General features: G+C 30.6%; 3 protein-coding genes across 3 annotated transcripts; 1 reads left to right on the plus strand and 2 right to left on the minus strand.

Annotated features, from left to right (window-relative positions):
• Positions 1-509: 509 nt before the first annotated feature.
• LOC149499250 (uncharacterized) lies at positions 510-3,411 on the plus strand. The gene is made up of 3 exons (XM_089722448.1): positions 510-629; positions 1,729-2,389; positions 2,495-3,411. The coding sequence occupies exons 1-3, from the start codon at positions 510-512 to the stop codon at positions 3,409-3,411; spliced, it is 1,698 nt and encodes a 565-aa protein (XP_089578574.1).
• A 4,333-nt stretch (positions 3,412-7,744) lies between these two features.
• On the minus strand, positions 7,745-9,364 carry LOC105641766 (actin-depolymerizing factor 5). Its single transcript, XM_012226362.4, has 3 exons — positions 9,209-9,364; positions 8,874-9,133; positions 7,745-7,980 (listed from the first exon to the last, which is right to left on the minus strand). The coding sequence occupies exons 1-3, from the start codon at positions 9,227-9,229 to the stop codon at positions 7,830-7,832; spliced, it is 432 nt and encodes a 143-aa protein (XP_012081752.1). The 5' UTR covers positions 9,230-9,364; the 3' UTR covers positions 7,745-7,829.
• A 7,438-nt stretch (positions 9,365-16,802) lies between these two features.
• LOC105641765 (26S proteasome non-ATPase regulatory subunit 4 homolog) lies at positions 16,803-22,341 on the minus strand. Its single transcript, XM_012226361.4, has 10 exons — positions 22,209-22,341; positions 21,989-22,102; positions 21,774-21,879; positions 20,639-20,753; positions 20,343-20,552; positions 19,104-19,410; positions 18,811-18,937; positions 17,477-17,580; positions 17,315-17,383; positions 16,803-17,199 (listed from the first exon to the last, which is right to left on the minus strand). The coding sequence occupies exons 1-10, from the start codon at positions 22,218-22,220 to the stop codon at positions 17,152-17,154; spliced, it is 1,212 nt and encodes a 403-aa protein (XP_012081751.1). The 5' UTR covers positions 22,221-22,341; the 3' UTR covers positions 16,803-17,151.
• Positions 22,342-24,204: the final 1,863 nt, after the last annotated feature.

Here is a 24,204-nt window from a genome sequence, read left to right on the forward strand (position 1 = left end):
TTGATATTAACAAAGCATACGATTGGGTTGACTAGGGTTATCTTAATGGGATTTAGTTGAAGCTAAGTTTCCATCCTGAGTGGGTCGATCTTATCATGCTTTGTATCACTTCAGTTAAATACCGAGTTTCTTGAATGGTAGTGAGGTCAGACCGATTATCCCTGAAAGAGGGTTGAGGCAAGGTGACCTCTCTTTCACCTTATCTTTTTATTTTATGCTCTAAAGGTTTGTCTATGTTGCTGTAGAGGGTAGAGAGAAGTGGTTTTTTACATGGCTGCTGAGTCATTAATAGCCCCTAGTGTCTCGTATCTTCTTTTCATAGATGATAGCTTTTTATTTTTTAATGCCACACTCGAAGAGACTACCGTAGTGAAGAATATCCTCCATGTTTATAAAGCCGCCTCGAGACAAGTGGTCAATTTTCAAAAATATGCTATCTTTTTTAGCACTAATGTGAAAAAGGAGTTGAGATCGGGTATTTGTGATATTCTTGGAGTTCATTCTTTGTTATGGGGCTTCTGTCCATGATTGGAAGAGATAAGAGAGGAGTGTTGTCCTACGTTTACGATAAGCTCTGGAAGACTATCCAAGGTTGGAAGAATGAAATGCTTTCCCAAGCGGGGAAGGAGGTTCTTATTAAGGCCATTTTTCAATCTATTCCCTCCTATTGTATGAGCATTTTTTGGTTGCCCTTGACTTTGTGTGATGATCTTCAAAATTTAATGAACTCTTTTTGGTGGGGAGTGGGTAGAGATGGTAAATAGAGTATTCATTGGCTTAGTTAGGAGCGGTTTTGTGCACCCAACACTCATGGTGGTATAGGTTTTTGTCACTTGTATAGCTTTAATATGGCACTCCTTGGAAAGCAGGGTTGGAGACTGCTTACTCAACAAACATCTCTTTTAGATCGAGTTTTCAAAGCAAAATATTTTCCAAAGCGGAATTACGTGGAGGTTGATCTTGGGTCGAATCCTAGTTTTGTTTAGAGAGGTTTGGTTGAGGCCAAAGGAGTGTTGAGGAAGGGCATGAGATGGCGTGTTGGTGGGGGTGAGCTTATTTGGGTCTAGTCAGATCCTTGGCTGTTGTCTGATTCTAGTTTTGTTGTTTCGTCTCCAATGGTTAATGGTTTTGAGGATCTTAGAGTTTCTGATTTGATTTGCGAGGATCGTAGGTGTTGGAATGCTCCTTTGATTTAATGGCTTATTTGATCCAATTGAGGCCAGTTGGCATTGGAATAGAAAAGGGTTTTATGAAGTTAAATCCGGTTATCATGTTATTACTGACGAGTTGCTGCAGAATCATTTTGTTGGCAATCAAGGTTTATAAAATAAGCTTTGGAAACTCAAGTTGCCTCCAAAGGTCATTAATTTTATTTGACATCCTGTTAGAGATATTCTCGCCTCTAAAGATAGGTCAAACCAAAGAGGAGTGGCTGTTTTCAATGCCTGTGATTTTTGTGGTGCTAGGGAGTCTTCCTTCCATTCACTTGTGTTATCCTTTAAATGAACACGATGTTTGAAATTATATGGCTTGGCACTACACTTGACAATAGGTACTCATTTTATTTCCTAGTTACAATTTGTCATGAGAACTATGGATTTTGAAAAAGTTGTTGAAATTTGTGTCATATGATTTATTTGGTTCCAGCGAAATGAGTTTTTATTTAAGGGCACTAATTTGCCTCCAGAAATTATTTGTTTTAAATCCCAGTATTTCTTAGATGATTAGAGGGCAGCGAGAGCGCTTGTTGTGCCTATTGGTGCTGTTGTTTCTGCAAGTGGTAGATGGCAGCCTCCTAAAGCTGCTGCCTTGAAATGCAATATGGATTCCTCTGTTTTTGTTGATCTGAGGTCTACTAGTTTTGGGGCAGTTTTGCGGGATAACAATGGAAGCTTTGTAGTTGGTATTTTAGACACCTGCTATGGCCCTCGTTCTCCTAGGATGGTTGAGTTGGTTGGCATAACGGAGGTTCTATCTTGGTTAAAAGACCAAAGACTGGGCCCAACTGTGCTTGAAGTTGATGCAAAATATTTTCCCAAGGGGAATGTATTGGATGCGCCCTTAGGGCATAATTCCAGCCTTATATGGAGGAGCATGGTCTCAGCTAAGTCATTTCTAAGAAGAGGGTATAGGTGGAGAATTGGTAACGGTTCAAACGTCAATATCTGGCATGAGCCGTGGCTACCAAACGATATTGATTTTTATCCGCATAGCCCTGTTGTTCCTGGTTTTGAGAATACGTCAGTTGGAGACCTCAGGCTGCTTAACGGTTGGAATGTGGATTTCATTGCCAGACTGTTTAGTTCAGAAGAGGTATCTCAGGTCCTCTCCATCCCTTTTACTAGAGCTACCCAGGCAGATAAACTAATATGGAACTTCTATAGTTCAGGTAAATACCTTGTTAAATAAGGATACAAACTTGTCTTACCTCATTTTGTGGCGCCTGAAGTAAACATAACTTCGCCAGTTTGGGCTAAATTATGGCAATTAGCAGCCCCTCCGAAGGTTAAGCATTGGATATGGAGGGCATGTTGTAATATTTTGCCAACAAAATCTGTACTTTTTGGCAAGCGAATCACAGAGGATGACCATTGCCCATTTTGCGATGAAACAGAGACAATAATGCACATGCTATTCTTTTATGAGAAAGCTCGGCTGTGTTGGACTCTAGCCCGGATTTTGTTGGATGGATCTGCCATTGGGTTTATTGATCTATTGTTAGGGTTTATTGATCGGCGTAGTGATGAGCACTGCTTGTTATTTGGTGTGTTGTGCTACTTTATCTGGTTTGATAGAAATCGTCGAATCTGGCAGCAAACTGATGTTGATCCGTACAACATTGTCATGGCAGCCACTAGCTTTCTTAGAGAATGGAAGAATGCGCAGATTAGTCGAAGCACTTCCTCTTCTCCGTCGGCTTCAGTTCTGACATGGGTTCCCCCTCCGACTAGAGTTGTGAAGTGCAACTTTGATGCAGCTGTCCATACGATTGAGGGTCGATCATCATATGCTGGCCTTATTCGGAGTGAAGCTACGCAGTTTTTGGTGGCTTGCACAGGTCATTTTGCCGGGGTGCTAAAACCACACATCGCAGAGGCCATTGGTCTGAGGGAAGTATTGTCTTGGTTGCTCGCGAGATCATTTGGTAGGGTTCTACTGGAAACAGATTGCTTGCGACTGTTTCAAGCTGTCACAGCTGGTTTTGAACCTTTTTCAGATTGGGCACCAGTATTAGAAGAAATTAAACAATTGCTTTCTCAAAATCCATCTTGTGAATTGCTTTGGGCTAGGGGGCAAGTCAACAAGCCTGCACGTGCTCTTGCTCGTGTGGCATGTTTACATCCTTGTTTCCATTCATGGGACATGATTCCCCACTGTATTGAAAATCTTATTGCTTCTGATTTATTATAATATTATGATCTCCTTTATTATCAAAAAAAAAAAAAAAAAGAAATTTGTGATGCCTTTAGTTCTTTTGCAGCCGATATTTCTGAATTTGGGTTGTTAATTGATGATTGTAAGGCTTTGAGTATTACTGCTAACATTATTGATGTTTGTTGAGTGAAAAGGCAAGTTAATAGAGCTGCCCATGCTATGGCACAGGTAACTTGTTCATTTACTAGCCTGAAGATGTGGAGTTTTCCTCCTCACTTAGTTTTGCTATTGCTGATTTAGTAGTTGCTTAATAAAGTTTCTCTTCTATTCTTCAAATAATAATAATAATAAATTACATTTATTTTTTATAGAACAGTTACTTGTAGGAAATAATTATAACCAATCAAATTTAAGATTTATTCAAAATAATAATTAATCATATTATAATCTTACTATATTTAATATGTACCTTATATAATATAATATTATAATCAAAATTAAATTATCTCTTTTTTCAAACAATAAAATTAAAATCTTTAAAGATATTATATTCTCACCGTATTTAACATATACTTTATTTAGTATATAATGTATTTTCTTAGTTTATCCAATAAATTTAGATTTAAATAGGAAATTGATATACCAATCAAAATTAAATTACGTTTAAATTGAAAAAGAATTAAATTATTTTTATTATTTCAATCAATAAAATTAAAAATCCTTAAAGATATTATACTCTTACCATATTTAACAAATAATTTATATAGTATATAATATAATTTTTTATTTTATTTAATAAAATCTAGATTTAAATAGAAAATTAATATGACCAATCAAAATTAAATTAACTTTATTTTTTCAGCCAACGAAATTAAAATTCTTAATGATATTTTTGTCAATCTATAAATAATAAACTCTCATTGGACCCTGAACTTGTTTAGTGGAATTAAAATGTCAGATTTTTTACCTTTTATGGCAATTTAATCTCTAAACTTGTTTAAAATGATTAAAAGGTCATATTTGATATTTTATAATAATTTAGTCCCCGATTCTTCACTATACTTATAATGTGAGAATACTTGTATAGATATTTATTAAAATTATAATTGAAATCGAGATTAATTCATTTAAAGATTAATTAAATAAGGAATAGAGAAATTATACATGAAGTATATTATATTCCTCTTTATCTTGACTGACGATTATGAGTTTTATGTATTAATTTGAACATTTTAAAGCTAATCTTTATTACCAGATTATTACATGTGAAATCCATATATTTCTCATATTAAATAGATTAAAATTTATACTACATGTTTTGTAAATTTGTTGTGTTAGGAGAAATGATATTTTATAGATTTTAAACTTCTATGCAAAAGAATTGAAAAAAGTTTAATCTAGGTGTTTCTTTTAAATTGAATCAATTAATTTGTAAAAATCAAAATAAATTCTGTGGTTAAATTGGCCTAAAAGGTCAATATGATATTTTTAATCATTTTGAACAAGTTAATGAGCTAAATTGGTTTAAAAGGTCAAATCTAACATTTTTTTTTATCCTGTTAAATAAGTTCAGGGGCCATATTAGCCTTTATATTCTATATATAAACTTAGTAGAGACATTTTACCATCCCAATGTTCTTTTTCACCCATTCCCACTTTTATATATCCATAGATTTAATCTTTGAACTTGTCTAAAACGATTGAAAATATCAAATTTTATTTTTAAGTTAATTTAACCTTGAACTTATTTTGATTTTTACAAATTAATAAATTGATTCAATTTAACAGGAATACCCAGATAAAATGTTTTCAATATTAATATAACTTTAATAAGTTCAATATGATAAATCCATGAATTTCATATGCAATGATCCAATAATAAAGATGAGTTTAAAAATATTTATAATTAGTACATATTTATGAATTCAAAATCATAAGATAAAAGAGAAATATAATATACTTCGCGTGTCATTTTCCTCTATTCAATATTTAATTATTTTTTAATAAATTATATAGCTTGATCCCAACTATAATTTAAATAAATATTTGTATAAGAATTCTCATATTATAAGTACAATGAAAAATCATAAGTAATTGACCTAAAATATTAAATCTAATCTTTTTAATCATTTTAAATAAATTTAGATGTCAAATCTTATCTTTTTAATCCCGTTAAATAAATTTAGAGGTTAAACTAACCTTTATTTCAAAAATTTCCAAAAAGAAAAATAAGAAAATAATCAAGTTTTTACTTTTTTTTTTCTCCTTATGGAATATTGTGGAGGTAGTGATGTCAATTCTAATGGATAAGCCATAATCCTAGTCAGGAACAGCTTTTATATATTTTGCTTTTTATTTATGCTTTTCATTGTAATACTAATGATGTTTTAATTTCTTTAGTTATTATCATCAGCATGGCTCTATCTATATCAATAATTTTAAGTTTTGCCTTATTCATTTGGCACCTTCAAATGTGATTATTACTCTCCATGTTAAATCAGGAGTACTAATCACCTATAAAATCCATTACAATCTAGGACACATGTTGTTGGTTTGCAATATTAGGGTTTAATGTAGATTTACTAATTACACGTGCAAATCAAATCAACATGTTTAAGAATTCCATATTATTAAATATCACATTCATAAAGAGCATAAAAAAATAGTGAGAAATTAGCTAGTAATAACCTTCTAACATTGATTTGCTCAAATTCAAGTAAGTTTGCATTGTTTGAATTTAAAAGCCCAAAATATTCATATATAAATTGAAATTACAGAAAATAGAATAACTTACGTGTCATCTTATCTGCTTCCATTGACACCATATTTTAATTTCAAATGCTAGGTTGAACTAAATAGAAACAGTCATGCACAATTGCTCGTGGAATGAGTAGATATTTTCTCTCTATGTCTACAAACTCTCAATGGATAGAGAATAATTTTTCAAGTTTTGACGGCATAGACTAGAGAGAGAGGATATAGCCTATATATGGGAAACTATTAGGATTTCTCATCATAACTCTAATAGAATATACAATCCTAACTCAAATTAGGATTTAACCACACTTAAACCAAACATATTTAACTGGCCCATCAATATACTTTTAATGATCACTCTTTAATAATTGGTTTTAAATTAGACATTTTGGATTATAATGCTTAACTCAAATATTTTATAAAACCAAATAAAATACAATCAATAAGTCCAAATAAATAAATTTCTAACACACATTTCACACTTTATCCAGATCGAATGAAGCTCATATTAAACTTTATATTTATGGGTTCAAACCTCTATTTCAATTTATAATCAATTATTTGATTCATTAAGAGGTGCAATGTGACGAAATAACATGAAGGGTTACACAATATTAGTAATTCTCTCTTGACTCACCAAATTGATAAAACTTTTATGGTCGAGAGGACTCGAACTCGATATTTTACACTACTACCGGATGATGAATCTAAACTCATGCAAACTAATGCAAGGTCCATGTTGTTAATTAAAGATCTCAATCAAATTCACCTGACTGACCAGAGATGCCAAACTCATGCTAGAATCCAAGAGTCAATTGCCAAATAAGAATTCAAACCTAATCTAGTAACAGATTTTCTTCTTATATCCATTATTTAGGTACATAAATACATGATGCTTACAAAAGGAAATGGAGCAAAGTTGAAGTGCTCGAAATTTCCACCATTATTAAAAATAAAAAGCTTTATTATTATTAATTTAAGTAAGTAGATTTTAAATTATGAGTTATACCATGGAAAAATACAAAGTGATCCTCCCTATTTTATAATTTTTACCGTATTGATACAAATTTTTTTATTAATTTAATTTCTAATCTGATTGAGATTTTTTTTTTTATTATTTACAAATTTCTTATTCTTTTCATCACATTTTTAAATTATAGTGAATTATATTATGAGATTATAATTAAGGGCTTAAGGTAGCAGGAAGCATATCATATGTGTCTTCATGCTAACTTGTTTTATGCCATTCAAATAATTCTTGTTTAGAATACACTATAATTAAATCATTAAATCCTATTTGAACACAGTTAATCCTAAACAATTAATTAACAACTTGTTTAAGAAAAAGTAAAAAAGCCAAAAGCACTTTTAATCTTTTGTGGTCACAACATTTGCCTTTTTTCATGTTAAAAGAGTGAGAATCAAAATCAAATTAAAGGTTCTTTGTGGTCCAATTAGCACACATAGAGGACAGATATTATTATTATTATTATTATTATTATTATTATTATTATTACAGATTAGAAGATGAACTGACATTAGTGCCAAAATTCAAGAAGATAAAAAGCACATCTACTTGGAATTTTTTTTAAATAGAAAGTAAGATCATATATTAAATGGTAGAACACAGTTGTTATTATTATTATTATTATATGTAATTTAGCTAATAATATAATAATTATGCTAATTAATTAGATTCATTTAGCTCTATCTTTTATAACATCAAATCCCATTTCAGTTGGGTCAGTTGCTTGGACTTCATAGTGAATCCCTTCAAGCACTCTCCGCAATCCATCTTTGGAGGTTGCATATAACATTTTTGCTCTAATTCTTGATGCTGTTGGAGACCTGAAATTAACATTATTAATTATTACCACTATTAGATCTAACTACTACACCAATAATTGCAAAATAAAAATTTAAAAAAAAAAAAAAACATCAATAATTGCAAACATTTCAATGGCTAAGTTACTGTGTCTCATTTCTAAATTATTTTAAAGATATAATTTTTTATGACTCAATTTACTTAATTAGGAATATTATTAAAAATGTGTTTCCCAACAAAGTAAAATTGTGATAAAGAAAGAAAAGTCTCATTTTATCAACTGCGTTAGCTCCGTTGGGTATTAAAATTTGAACTTTGACACTTATTTATAAAAATATTACTACATAGTTTTTATTACCAGTCGTTTCCTTTCACCTTCCGGTTAAAGGTTAGTCACTAGATGAAAAATTAATTCCTCTCAGGCGGGAGCTATTAGTTATGTTTGGTATCATTATATGTTCTTTTTTTTTTTTTTTTTTGGTTCGCATGTGAAAATCAAGGATCCATGACACTGGACCTAATTAGAGATATTACATGTGTACCTAAAAAGCATATTGTAGGGACTTTGATCATCTAGAGACAATGAAATATTCCAAAATAACTATTAATTAAACTAATTAATCAAGTTGTCATTTTCCCTTAATTAATATTTATTTATCCAAGTTCCCAATGGACTATATACCACGAACTCACCACTATTTGAGATATATAACAACTTGATTTTTAGTTACTTTAACAATTAACTATAGAATCACTTGATTTTAAGGGAGAACTTAGCAATCATGATTAAAATCTTAAATCACTATGAAAGAAAATTCACAAAAAAAAAAAAAAAAAAAAAAAAAATTGAAAAGTATAGTCTGATTAGAGAATAATATTTATAAATTAACTAAAAGAAATAAATAAAAGGACGGACCATGCAATGAAGAAGATCTTGCTTTTCCGGCAATTATCCACGGTGACAAAGTCGAAATCGTAAACAGCATATCTGCAATCATCGTCCGGCAGTGATGCGGCAAGCTCATCGTAGCCTTCCCCGGGGCCACCGACCTTATCCACGGTGACCAGTCTTGATTTCTCGTCGATCTTGAAAACTATAAATCTGTGGACCTTTTTCCACTTCATCTCCATGAACGAGTTCTTGCATTCATCAGTTACCCACATTCCAGTCGTTGCCTGTACATTAATTAATGAAAAAAAATTAAAGAAAAAACTAAATACGTAAGAGAAAAAAGAAAATAAATTGCTTACCATCTTGAAAGCCATCGCCATTTTTGTTGAAGTTGAAAGGTGTTCCTGTTTGTTTGTTTATCTGAAATGAGCTGATAGAAGGCGGTATGCGCTTAGTGGCGTGGCACTTGTTCTTTATATAAAACTTTAGGTACGCAATTGCCCTTCAAGTTTCGTTAATATAACAACTTGGTCCCTGTGTAGTTCTAGGTATACCCTTTTTTATAAGCTACATATTTATTTTTTATGTTAATCATCCCGTATTTAAAATCTATTTACATTAAATTCATATCGGATAAATCTATAAAAAAAGACAAAGCGCTCTTTTTTGTATTTTCAAAAAATCTCCATACACAACGCTTAAACTCAAAATCTATAAATATACTTCTTTTCTATATTTCATTGCAAGGAAAAAAACTATTAATTGCTTATTTGACTTTGTGATGCATATCGCATTTACAATAGAAATGAACTTTTTAATTTTTAAAAATTATGTAGTTTGGTTTTAAAAAAAAAAAGTTGTCTTTTAAAAATAATTTTGAAAAATTTATATATATATAATTTCAAAAATAGCTCTATATTAATTTCCAAATGGAGTTTTCTTTTTTTGTTTGCAAATAATTTCACATCGGAGTTATATTCATGGAAATTTCTCTGAATAATAAGGATTGTCATTCTTAATTTGAAACTTCCAGATTTATAAGTAAAGCTCACATTGACAAAGAGTTTCCTTTTAAAAATTATAGAATAATGCTCTGGGATTTGTTTCCAATATACAACTTACCAAAATCTAACTCTTAAATTGATTTTAATAGGAATTTAGTTTGATCTATTTGTAGCTATCAATGCCATGAAAAATACATAGTAAGAAAAATCATTTAATTGATTTTCTTTCTTTTCAAGCAGGTTACCTATTTTTATTGAGTAATTGAATTAAGTATCTATTCCAAATACTACATTTCGCGATAACAAATAGATAAATATTCTTCTAAAACAAAAAAAAGATAAATATATAATGACCAAAGTAAGTGTTATGGGATTATTGACAAAGACTATTAGCGGTATTTAGAAATTTTTACAACCGAGCTCTTTCCTACAATAACCTTGGACAATTAAATATCAATTTCTAGGTTTATCCAATCACTAATCTTTTGTTTCTCTCAATAAATAATGAAAAAATATTAATCTTTTGTAAAATTGTTTGGGTCCACTTCAAATCTTCAATGATGTTTGTGGTTGCATTACTTTTTCTTTTTCCACTCTTTTTCTCTAGTGTTGCTTAGTGGGAGGTGAAAATTGCAAAAGCTTCCCATCACAACAAACAAATTATTAATATACATTTATTTAATTGGGTGAGTCTATAGCTGACGTGGTAGACTGAATCTATTTAAGAATTTCTCTCTAAATACAATGCCTTACCTTAATAAACAAATATGCAATTTAGTAGTTAATTCTGATATATTCTGCTTCCAGAGTATCATATTAATGAACCTACATAATTATATTTGCCATATTAGTAATATGGGGAATAACAGATCGATGATGAAGGTTCAGTATGATCATCAAGAATATCGATAAGTCTTTGAATTTCAGTTTTAGATAAATTAAGCAAGGGATTGTCCTCAGTTAATAACAATATTGTTTCAGACGAAGATGTGTCCAAATTCTCAGTTGAAAGAGATGCATAAACTTGATTTATAGACTACCAAGGTCTGTCATGGATGCACAATTGAAGGATTTTGTTTTCTAATTTCTTAATGTTCTTAGAAATATCCCTTTTGATTTAGAGATGCATAAACTTGACTCTATAAATTAAAATATCCCTTTTGATTAGAAGAATCGGAAGAAATAAAAAACAAACTAAATATCTGCGGAAGCAATAAAGATCGAGAAATCTAAGAACAGTCATTTTAGAGAACTCAATTAATTTTTCTTTAACCTCAATAAACTCACTAAAAATACAAAAAAATCTCTTTAAAACTTCAATTTTCCAAAGATTAATCCTAAGATTTCATCAAAAACACTACTGAAATTTAAGGAAATTAAGGAAATGAAGAGAAATACAAAGGGAACAAGAGAAAATACAAAGGTTGCTTTCTTAAATAAAAGAGAAAACCAAAAAGTTAAGAGAGCAAAACTGTATGCTCTGATACCATACCGAAAGTGATATTGAATAAATATTTCTTTAATTTCATTAATGACAAAGTAATGTGTTTATATACAAAGATAACAATAATAATAATTGTCTTAGCTGTAACTAATATTTACATTTTATCTTTACAAAACCTATAATATTAAATAAGTATAGTAAATTACATTCCCATATGTACAAAAACAGGTGGATTGACCTTAATTTGTTCAAGTCTCAGCAAACTTATACAAATTTGCCCTTCCAAACTTTGCAATTTTTCTTAGAACAATATTTTCACCAACACTAATTTTTCAAATTATTACAAATTGAATATATATAAAATAACAAATTGTGGCAGTTCTTAGTGATTGGTGGTGACAGGTGGCAGTATTAGTCTATGATATTCAGTTACTAGTGGCCAGTAATTGTGACTATAGATTGTTAGTGAATTACTAAAAATAATATGTACTTAAAGTTTTTTTTCTTTTGTTGTCGGAAAATATTTTTGTCTTAAAGGTGAGGAGAGAGAAATCAATTCCATTCTATTAATTGATTTTCTTAGGGATTGTTTGGATTGAGATTATTTGATTGGTTGGGAAAGTAAAATAAGGTAGAAAGAGTTATTTAGTCGTTTGGGAAGAGAGTCTGAGGAAAAGTATGGTTTTTTAAAAGTTATTTGAAAGGTTAAAAACTAATCTAAACACTCCAATCTTTAATACCCCAAATTGAGATTTGAAGATTAGGGTGTAAGCATAATTAAAAAATTAATTTTTAAAATTATCTATAACTATATTTATAAATCTTCCATGATAAGAGTATTTTCATAATATTTATATTTAACATTATATTTTTTCTACCATCAAACCAAATAAAACAATGTTATTAAACCTTTATTTACCATACCTTTCCACAAACATAAAAAAAACATTTATCGTACTTTTTCGTACCATACTTTACTATACCTTATTTTAACGATTCCTCCCTCCATTCATCCAAACAAAATGTTAAGCACCCAAACATTACACTATATTTTTCATATATATCATTTTCTTTGAAAATAAACTGAGTCTAAGAATTATAATATCCTATCCTCATCCTTAGTTGCTGACACAAATTTAAAATTTTAAATATTTAATAAAATAAACTTTTAGAATCCCATAGTATTTATATTAAAAATTGATTTTCTTATTATAATTTTATGAATCAGTCTTAACTATTTGTAAAAATTAGCATATATGTTCATCTTAAACTCCAGATGAAGGATCAATAAAAAGAAATAGGGTTCTAATAGTCAGTTTCGAAGAGAACCATCAATTCAAAAATCATAAGGTAGAGTCAATTAATTTCAGAAGAAAACTCTTTTAGCAAATGTGGACAAACAGGCTAAAAAAAATAAAGAAGAAGGTAATAGAGATTTGTGCCTACCAAAATTAGGATCTTTGTATACAAAAAGTTGTGATGTAACTGAATATTTATAATAATTATCTTCCTGATTTACAAGTAAATTTAAATAGGAAATATAATTGTTAATTAGGTCTAAATACATTGAATTTATTAATGGATAGCTTTGGGCCAAAACATCCTCAATTCAAAAACTAGACCTAAAACCAGCTGATTGGGTGAGTGTAAACAATATAAAATATTTTTTTAATTTATTGGAGGCTTTTGTAGGCCGAAATAACACTATAGACTATACAATAGTGGGAGTACTCGTTAAATTGATAAAAATAATTATGATCGAAAGGATTTGAACTCAAAACCTCCCACTCTTCACATAAGTGAAAAGATCAATCAGACAAGCACCTAATTATATTTTATACATAATAATATTATTATTTAAATACATCTTTTAGATCTTTTATTGAAAATAAATTTGAAATCAATAAAAGAAAGTTTAATGAGAGTATGAAATCCACGGTTAATAAAAAAGGAAAATATTTGCCTAGATTAGGTTCATAGTTTCTCTATTTATGGATTAAATTAATAAAAATAGAAATATTTTAAAAAATTATTCCTACTTTATTATTATTTTTTTCTAATAAATAGTCAAAAATACCATCATTTCAATAAAATTTTATACATTGGTTTGTTACGTAGCAACTCTTGAAGGTTGCACAAGAAATTCGTTCCCGCTTTCCTCCATTTTTTTTAATTAAATTTTATTTAATTTCGGCAAATTAAATAAAATTTGAAGAATAAATATAATTTCATATTTTCAATGATAATAAATATAATGATGAACTTTATTTGTCAATAAATCATCAATTAAGAAAGTGGAAAACATGAAGTTTTGGGTAATACGATTTAATCATTTTTAATTTTTAAATCCTAATTTGATTTAACAAGAATTTGAAGAATGCAATGTTGTTAGAAACATGTCAATGTGCTTTGTTCAGCAATATATATTTTAGATATAAAAGGAATAAAACATAGAAAACATATGTACGTAGACAATACAGTGGCCCCATCTAGGATGGATCGCACTCTTCCATCTTTCTCTTCTTTGTGTTCCTCAATTCAAACAAGTCTTTGCGTAAAAGCAAAGAAGTAAAAAAGGGTGGAGAAGGTAAAGGGAGAAAGACTGTTAAAAACCATAAGAAAATGAAAATAACACAAGAAAGAAGAAGCTTTCTTGGTCATGTAAATGAAACATTGCACTTAACACCAATAAAAGATAATATGTTCAGATTTTTTATTTGTTTCTTCTCTTATTTCTCTTGGTATTATTATTATAAGTGATTTGTGCATGCAAGTTCAAGATTTGATAATCCCAAGCTTGAGTTTTTCAACAAGTTTGTCTAACAAAGTATGGTAGAAATGAGCAACATCCCAATATATTATCATCCCATAAACAAATTGTTGCATATCTTTATCCAAACGCTAAAATCCATCAGAAACCGCAAGAAATGGAAGTTTGCAATAGGAGACATGTCCCTCACGTTTGCGGTGGCCCTCTCTTGTGGAAAATGTTAGACACTAATTTTCAGGCCCACAACTTCTAATCTCAAACATGACTCTTATTTGATTTCATCCTAAACAGTTCTGTTCTTTTTTTTTTTTTTTAAAGCATTGGTTGATGTTAAATTGGAACCTAAATTTATTGTAAGTCGTACATGCATTTATTGTTAAATTATACCTAAATATGTTTCATCCTAATAATTTTATATATTAAATATTGAATTTTGCCGGTACCATGCGTTTTTATTAAATTTGTTTGTCTGCTAAGCCACAAGTTCTAATTTTGGGAAAAGAAAATTATAACTCAGGTAAGCTAAGACTTTGAAAATTTTCATATTTTCTATAAGCTCAAGCTTGGCTCATGATTCATGAAATGGATTCAGAAAGTCTAATTAGTGGGGCCAATATATAAAGATCACAAAAAGTAAACTTTAGTGAAATAAATTCAAATAAATGCAAGTTATAGATTAAAATGTCAAAAATTCTGAACTAAAATGTAAAAGACTAGTGAGGTAGATGTCCCCGTTGCGCCACCCTAAATGCGCGGCTAACATGAACATATTTAACTTTACTTGGTTAAATATGGGATCATCCTTACTAAAATTCATGTGACTCTCATGTATTTATGAGTGCAGAATACAATATTTTTGAGTGCACCAGGTTGATTCAATAATTCTCTGTAGCCATCTTTTTGTTTGTTTAGTCCTATACATGGATTAGGGTTTTGTATAGTTCAACCCTTCAATTCCTTTTAATTTAGTCCATGTCTTCTTGCTAATGGAACTACTAGCTAGCTAGTAGCTACTAATACATTTGGTGGTGCAGTTTAATCCTCATAAAGCAGTTGGGAAAATATGCAAATTTCATATATGGGGGCTGTGTGTAATTTGTAGCCACTCCTGAAAAGACATTATGGCCTAGCAAGTAGCGAGTCACTTTTGGACAAGAAGGAAGAAGCAGAATCACAGAGTCTCATTTTAAACTTGGACCTTAGTTGACATGGAAGTTCGTTTGGATGGTCAGTGGTTGATGGTGAGACTAGTAAAAAATGATTAACCATAATGGTAAAAAATTTTAGTAAAATTGTTTCTCAAATCCCATTGTGATTAAGTAGTTCATTGACTAAATTATTACAAATTAAGATTTGATTCCATAAATTGGAATTTTGCTATCATAGTGAACTTCAGCGTTGATAATTGAAAGTCTTGGGGGAAAAAATGGGGAGAAGAGATTAGCATGTGCTGTCTGTTAGTGTGTATTATGAGGGGGACCAGAATCAGGCAATAATATGGAATAATTGTTTTTGCAACAACTTGAATTTAACCATTTCATACCAAATGCATAGGGATCTATACCACTAGGCTCTAGCTTCTTTATTGGTGCTTTGGCTTAAAAAGTTTTAGATTGAAACCAACATCTTTTTCTTAAATAACTAGTTTGTTTGTTTGATTTTAGTTATTATAATTATATAATTTTATTGCTATTATTTAATATATATTAATTAATCTCCGAAATTTAGCAGCATTAATATATTTAGTTGCTTATGTTTTAAAAGTATTATTTTAAGGGTTCAATACTCTAATATATTTATATACATAGGAGGCTCTATCGACCGGGTGAAGGAGAACACATGGACTGCACAATAGGGACTAGTCCTCCTCTTTAAATAATATTCACCAATTGATTATAATTTTTATGGTGGAAAGAAATGAACTCACGACCTTTCACTTTCCACATGTTCTATAAGAGAAGATCGAGTAGACCAATCGGTGAATATTATATCATATTTGATAGTTAATCATTCACGATATTTAATCGCTTATTTTACTATTAAGTTACCATTAAATCTCTCATTTAAGGGTAAAAATAATACTTTTTAGATAAAAAAGAAGACTAAATAGTTTAATGAAGCTAAATTTCAGAGACTAATTAGTTTATTTACTATATAAAATGGATGAAGTTATAATTTTGATCAAATCTGAAGGACTAAATAATTATTTTATTTTATTTTTAATTGAGTTACACACCAAGAGAAGGTGCTCTGCTTACAGTTGTGTTGATAGTGTATGGTGGTAGCACCTCACACATGCATAACATCTCGACTCAACGAATCCCTATAATGTAAAGCTTGTGCATTATAGACGACATCTTTTCATGTGGGAGGCAGACTCCAACTCTACTCTCATTAAATGAAAATCAACACGTGGATTTTAAATAAATTTTGTACCCTATTAACTGATTTCAAGTTTGAATTAATAAATTAATATATAAAATTGAAATCTCTTGTTTTCCCTTACTTATATTAATATTGTAATTTTTGCTCGGATTCTGAAATCTATCAGATGCCATTACGCGCACATATTTTATTTAGTTGCTCGATAAATAAAATTGACAAACATTAAGCCTTTAAGTCTTTCCTACTTGCCATTGTTATTATAAGAAAAAAGCACCATTGAAAATATTGATTTAAGGGGCACTAAATTTTGTTTTTAAACTACATTTTCACATATTCCTAATCAGAACAAGTTAAGGACAACTAAATAGTACTTGCAGATTGCTTTTTCATCTAAATTCATACTTTTTTCAATACAGCAATTCCAATTTTCATGCTAGACTTCAATAAGTTCCATTTTCCCATTCCATGTTAAAAAGCGTAAGATGAAAAGCACTAGAACTTTTCTTTTTCTTTTTTCTCCCTCTCTTTAAGGCACCCTAAATTTAATATCTTTTCTACACACATCTCATTATCCATCTGTTCTCAGATACGGTGGCCAAGATGAATAGAGGAGCCTTGCTCAGTTGCCCTACTGTTGAGGTATCATCCATGCTAAGATGCAGATTGTCATTGATATAGAAGCTTTTGCCATGAAAAACTTCACTTCTCATCATTTGGCAGCTTGTCTTCATTCCTCTTTTGTTCAGACTGGTAAAGATTGGAAGATAAAAAAACATCAATAAATATATAGAATGAATATATTTGACATAACGCGCAAAAGCATAACTCATATGATCATGCAGGCTGTAGTTCATATATCAACCTCAGATTGGCCTTGCAAGGACGCGAGTAGGTCTTTGACTGATGGATCATTAGGGTCGACTCCTGGAAGCTGTGGGAGGAATAAAAAAGGTCTGAGCATTAATAATATCTACCAGATCATATCAATTATGGAGTTCATTAGCAGAGACTCGATAATACATACTGATGCAAGGACAGATGACACAAATGATTGATCCTCCATCACCTTGCTCATATCTGATTCACCTGACAAGTCTTTTGCATTGTCTGGCATGGACATTTGAAGAGCTGCATGCAACAGACACAAGCAATCAAAAAATGCAGGTTCACTAAATATATAAAACCAGAACAAGATTCACCAATCTTTCCAAGTTTTGTGCACAACAGGTCTAAAATTTTAATTTCAATTCCACCATAACTTGGCTGGAGATACAATTAGTTTAGCTGGCAATTGAGCAAGAAAAACATAATCAATCACCTGTTGAGCGGAAGAAAGTGCAAGAAAAATGTTGAATGCACAGGATACGGAAGCAGCTATGCTCTATGACTAGCATTCACTACAGCAATAATTGGAAGTACTGAGAATATTTTGGAATGACAGGAAAGTATCAAGAAAATCCACTACACCGTCTTAGAATGAAACATCAAAATTGATCCTGGAAAACTGGATTGATGTTTCACATTGAATTGCATGTCATTAAGTAATAAATAGCTACATGCTTGTGCTGTGCACAAATAATTTAATCTAACTTTTTATTAAAATATTTTTCATTATTTATTTATCTAATCGATTTGTAGATAAATAATTTTGAAATTTGCAACGTTTAAATTAAATTTAACAAATATAGTTAAATATTTTGTAAATTGTAATTACGATATTAAACCATTTTTTAAAAAATATAAGACAATAATGTTCTAAAATAAAATATTCTATTTAATTTTATTTATTTATATAGTCAAATAAAAACCTATGATTTTGAAATGGCCATTTCATTTAATGCAGAAATTTTTATTGTGCTAATTATTTATTTAATCATTTATTTAGTCAAATGATTATTATTTCTTATATTATTGATTAGTATGTCTTGACATATACGTTTTGCATTTATTCACAAATTAAATTCAATTAACAGGAAATTAAAACAAAACAACTAATACACTAAGCTTACAAAATTTTAAAGCATTTTGGAATACTTGGAATCCTATGTAGCATAATCTAACTATTCCAATCCTACATGACACTACCAAATTTTAACAATCCTACTTGGCACTCTCTAGGAAAAATATGCTTGCTATATATATATATATATATATATATATATTTATCAGCCTCTGAAAACATATTCCCCTTCTTTCTTAATTGCACCGAAGTTGAATGGCAGTATAAAAAACCTAAATAATAGATTGGTGATATCTTCATATACACAGTAGATTCCCTAGAGAATTGAAGTTCAAAAATAAGATCCGAGTTCCTAATAGTGTGTCCATGAGATTTATAATAATATGGAAGAAACCTACCGATTGCCAAATCCTGATCTTCAATAGTTGCTTCTGACATATCAACATCACGTGCAGAGGAATCATCTGATCCAGGAGTTTGCATTGACAGTGCAATAGCCTGCTGTAACAACGCGTTCACTTCATCCTACCATGATATTATTTGTCAAAAAAGTTCTCAAACGATCAAAAGATGCATTAAAAAGAACAAAGACCTTGAATTAAGTAAGCATGACCATGCTTTGAGAAATAGACAAACCACACATACAAACTCAAACCCAGGCAGTCAATGCATAAGTTAAAATGATACCAACCATTGGATCTGTACTATTCCCAGTTGCTTCAACAGCGCTATCATTAGTTTTTTCAACCACAGTTGCATCCTGTGAAGTAGATGATGGTTCCTCTACCTTTTCTTGTCTACTAGCTTCTTCTGCAGCCCTCTTGGCAGCAGCTTCTTGCCTTGCCCTCTCCTCTTCCATGGAAACTCTAAGCGCAAGAGCCAGCTCAGGATCTAGATTAGGATCAACACCAAAATCAAAGTCACTCCCACCTGCAGCTGCTGCTGCTGCAGCTGCTGCAGGAAAGCCACTTCCTCCATCGCCATTGAATACAGGTGTGCTGTCAAAGGAATAAAGAACTATGATCTCACAAAATGTGTTTTAAATGAGGTAAAATATTGTGAAACATCATTAGCGTCTTCCAAAGAGTATTATCATACATTCACTTTATTAAAGATGCATGTCTTATTGTATGTTCTTCATATGCTTATCACAAGGATATAAGGTAAACAAATCTTCAATTAACTTTGAAATACTCATGGTTATCGAAATTGTGATTTAACACATAAAATCAAACAAGTTCATAGTTCAATTATGCCTAAACAAATAAAATGTGTAGAAAATCACAGCCCTGAGAGATTGGACTGAAATTGCTTCCTGCATAGCCAAAATCATTAAAATTGCAGTTTCAATTGCTATTTTAGCGGCGAAAACTCACACTTATTGTCATTCCCCTTCTACAACACTCCAACAAATAAAAAGCTATTTTGTCAAATGTTAAATCTAATTTGTATGTGGGAAAAATAGATTCAATCATTCTTCTTTTTCATATTAAGGATTTTAGCAACCACCAAGATAGTATTAGGTGAATTCCATATTTATAAAGCACAATTAAATTTGACTATATTATGATCTGATCTTATGTGGCCTGTAAAATCTTACAATAACTTTATCTGATCTTATGTGGCCTGTAAAATCTTACAATAACTTGATCTGATCTTATGGACCCTCTGCCAATCCCAAGTGAAAAAGTAATTTTGACAACCTTGGAAGAACTCCAGATCAGCATAATCAACTACTCAATAACAATAAATATAACCTCTATTCTAATAAGTGCCCCCCAGATTTCACACTACTCTATTGACCTTTTTTAGGCATGCTCTTGAGAATGTTCTTCCAAATTTCTTGTCAACAACTAATATCAACATATCAATTCACAAATTGGTAACTGTATGTCTGTACCATAAACTAAAAGAAAATAAGACATCACACCTGATAAGCACATCAGAGAGTGCATCTGGACCTGGAGGAATATGAACAATATGGCTGCTGTCATTATTGTTGACAGAAGAAAGGAGGGCCTCCAACTTCTGTGGCTTTCCATCATCTTCTTCACCAAAATTTACAATATCTAGAGATACGCTGTTCTTTTTCAATTTCTTCCCTATGATCTCTAGTACCTTTTTGTCATATTTGACAGGACTGAAACATGCAAAAAAAGAAAAAAAAAAAAACTTAGCGTCCACACAAATATAAAAGAACAAATCTGATATCAATAGGCGGACTACCTTCCAGCAAAAACTATTATTCTTTGCTGCTGATTTTTGTTTTGGCGATGCTTAAGAGCTAGTTGAGCAATCTGGATTCCAGCTGCCATATTCATCTCACCCCCCATTTCAATGCCTGCACAATTGTTTTTTTCTTTTTTAAAACCATGGCCGGGAGTTGCACTCTAATATCAAACAATTGGGGAAAATACTTATTAATTTGAGCTGGTAAACAGTATGGGGGATGCCAAGAAAAAGGAGGAAAAAGAAAACAAGGGGTGGAGCTGCTGTGAATACAATCTATTTACACAATTTTATTATAATGAGTTCCACCCCAGGTTTATAAATTTCAAACAGTAAACAAGTGCAAGCTTCACCGACATTGTTGTAACATCCAATCATTAACAGAAGAGTTCTAAGATGTACGGAAACCCCTAGCCATGGACGCTTCTTCATGGCGGAAATGTTTCCACGTATCCATTTTCATGTATAAAATACCATTTTCCCCCGTGTAAAATTATATGTTAGATGTCATTTCCTCGTATTGTTTCCTTGTTTCCATAATTCGTCATTTCGGTTTCCATGCAATCTAGGAAGAGTTCCACATCTACCAAGATGAACCTTCTTCATAAAGATACTGAATTGAAGCAGAAAATTAGCATCAAATTCTCATTAAAGTTGATTATGGCTATTTCTTTTTTTTCTTTTTTTTTTCTGAATAGCTAATATGTGCATGCTTCTGCCTTTCTGTTTCCCTCGCACATGCTCCCCCTTCTTAAAGATCAGATTAAACATGAACTTCACAGCTATAAAGGCACAAATGAGCTATTGTTCGAAATAATGTGTCCTAGTGCCCAAGACCTCTAGCATTGCAGAGAAAATGTGCTACCATTCCCTCGCATGCAAAGAAGACTGCTTTAGTGGACACTTGAAGTCCAATAATAATCTCCAGTACTAAAACCCAAATTTCATTCACAATGCATAAGGTTGCAATTACACAAATAATTGCCAATGGCCATAAGTTACTAAAAATAACACCAAATGCACTTAGAATTCAAAACCAAATAACAATAATAGTATGATGTTACATCGCAATACACATTATTGTCTACTGACAAAAAAATAAAATAAAAAATAAGAATCCCATCGAGCGTACCGTGCATACAAGCCAAAATTTTGCCAAGATCGGCAGTAGGAGTTGTTAAAACACGAACTCCTTTCCCTGCCATGGCCAAAATTCCCACTGTATTCTCTGGATTGGACTGCCATTTTAACAGAGGAGTTGTCAATTTATAGAAAAAAAAAAAAAAAAAAAAAAAACCCTAATTGAAGGTAAAAAAGAAAAGCCACTGTCGATGTGAAACAAATTACTTGTGTTTTGGCGCCACAGATAAGGCTGACAGCATCGGCTTGAGCTTGAAAACGAGAGGGAGAGTAATCGCCGTTTCGCATCCATTCCGAATTATCGATGCATATCATAGTCGCCTATTAATAATCAAAATTAATGACAACCGGTGATAAAAGAAGAAACTAAACACGCAAATTAATCTAAAAAGCTGCAAGTTAATTAGGAAGGTTAGCGATCACAGACCTCTAGAACCATTGTTGCAGGGAGCGAGCTTAAAGAAGAAGAAAACTCTGCAGACTCAAAATGGAAGCTTTTCTTGCCTGATAAGATTAGTAGCTACACGTACATATATAATGTTGGCATTTTCAAAAAGTTTTTTCCGCAATTTCCTTTCTAATAATCCCTTTTGTTTTTTTTTTTTTTTTTTTTACCGGGTGAGCTTTCGGTTCACTTGTTAAACCTAATCGATTAAAACTAACCGAACAAATTAAAAACCAAATAAATTATAAATCGGATTTTCAATAATTGAAACCGAATCGAAACAAAGAAAAAATCAAATTTTATAGTATACTTTTTGCTTTTTGGTAATAGATAAAAAAATATCTAATCAATCAAAAATGTAATTATCTAATTGTTATAGAAATAAATTAAAAATTATACTTTAATTTCTCACACAACAATAATTATTCATCAAGTAAGTAAGGTGAAACAAAGTTCTGCCTAGTAGATTTAGCTATTTATTATAAGTTAGCAATGTTATTATAAATTTAGACTTACTTAATTTTCAAAACATAACATTTTGTTTTTAGACTTACATATGATTGAAATTGCTCAAATTAAAACCGATTAAACCAAATAAATTTCAATTGTTAACTAAATCGAACCAAACTGATGACATAGAAAAACCAAATAAATTAATCAACTTAGGAAAAAATTGAACATAATGCTCACTCCTAATCATAGTATCTCATCTTAATCACTTAAGCCAAGATTCAACAGTTTTTAATCCTTTCAATTCAAATATTGATTTAAAGTATACAATCTGTATGTTTTATTTTATTTTTTTAAATCTAATACAGCCTATCAAATATGTGAATCCATGAATTATTAACGGATTGAGTTATATACAGATGTAAATTTATGGATCAAATAAATAATAAATAATGGAGAAAATTTAAAAGGAACAATCAACAAAATTAAATATACTTGGAAATATAATCATACAATAATTTTCACAAACCACAATATATTTAAATAATAACATTTCAAAATAAGTTTCTTAACAATAATAATAATAAATACAAGCAAACCACAAATATATTTTAATAATAACATTTCAAAATAAGTTTCTTAACAATAATAATAAGGGAAAATAATTATTTCGTCTCTGAGGTTTGCCATAATTATTTAAGTAGTCTCCGACATTTATACAAATATTTATAACGTCCCTGAGGTTCACTTCCGTCTTATTAATTGGTTATTCCGTCCAAAAATTACACTTTTTTCGTTAATTTTGAGAGAAAAAGACGAAATTATCCTTTGGAAAAATAATTATTTCATCCCTGAACTTTGCTATAATTATTTAAATAGTTCCCGATATTTATACAAATATTTATAATATTCATGAGATTTACTTCCGTCATATGAATTGGTACTCCCGTAAAAAAAATACACTTTTTCGTTAATTTTGAGAGGAAAAGACAAAATTATCCTTTATAAGTTTTCATTGACATTTTTGTCAATCCCTTTCCTCTAAAATACCAAAAACTCAAATTTTCACTATTTTCTTCAACCCAACACGGTCTTCATTGCTACCATTGTGTCTCTGTCAACCATCATCTTCATAACCAGATTACCACCAAAACTAAAACCTGACATCCAAACTCAATCAAGCCATCATTACCCTTCATCGATTTATTTCTCTCTCCTTGATTAAAGGATTTAGGATAGTTTGGTCATTCTATTAAAAATTAACAGTAAAAAGTGTATTTTTTGGACGGAAGGACCAAGTAATACGACGAAAGTGAACCTCATGGAAGTTATAAATATTTATATAAACATCAGGGACTACTTAAATAATTATAACAAACCTCAGGGACGAAATAATTATTTTCCCTTTTAGTTTTGGTGGTGATCTGGTTATGGAGATGATAGTTGACAAAGAGACAATGGTGGCAATGAAGACTGTATTGGATTGAGGAAAATGGTGAAAATTTGAATTTTAGGTATTTTAGAGGAA

This window comes from Jatropha curcas, chromosome 1, assembly GCF_041381405.1.
Source record: "Jatropha curcas cultivar XTBG-Jc1 chromosome 1, XTBG_Jcur_1.0, whole genome shotgun sequence".
NCBI lineage: Eukaryota > Viridiplantae > Streptophyta > Magnoliopsida > Malpighiales > Euphorbiaceae > Jatropha > Jatropha curcas.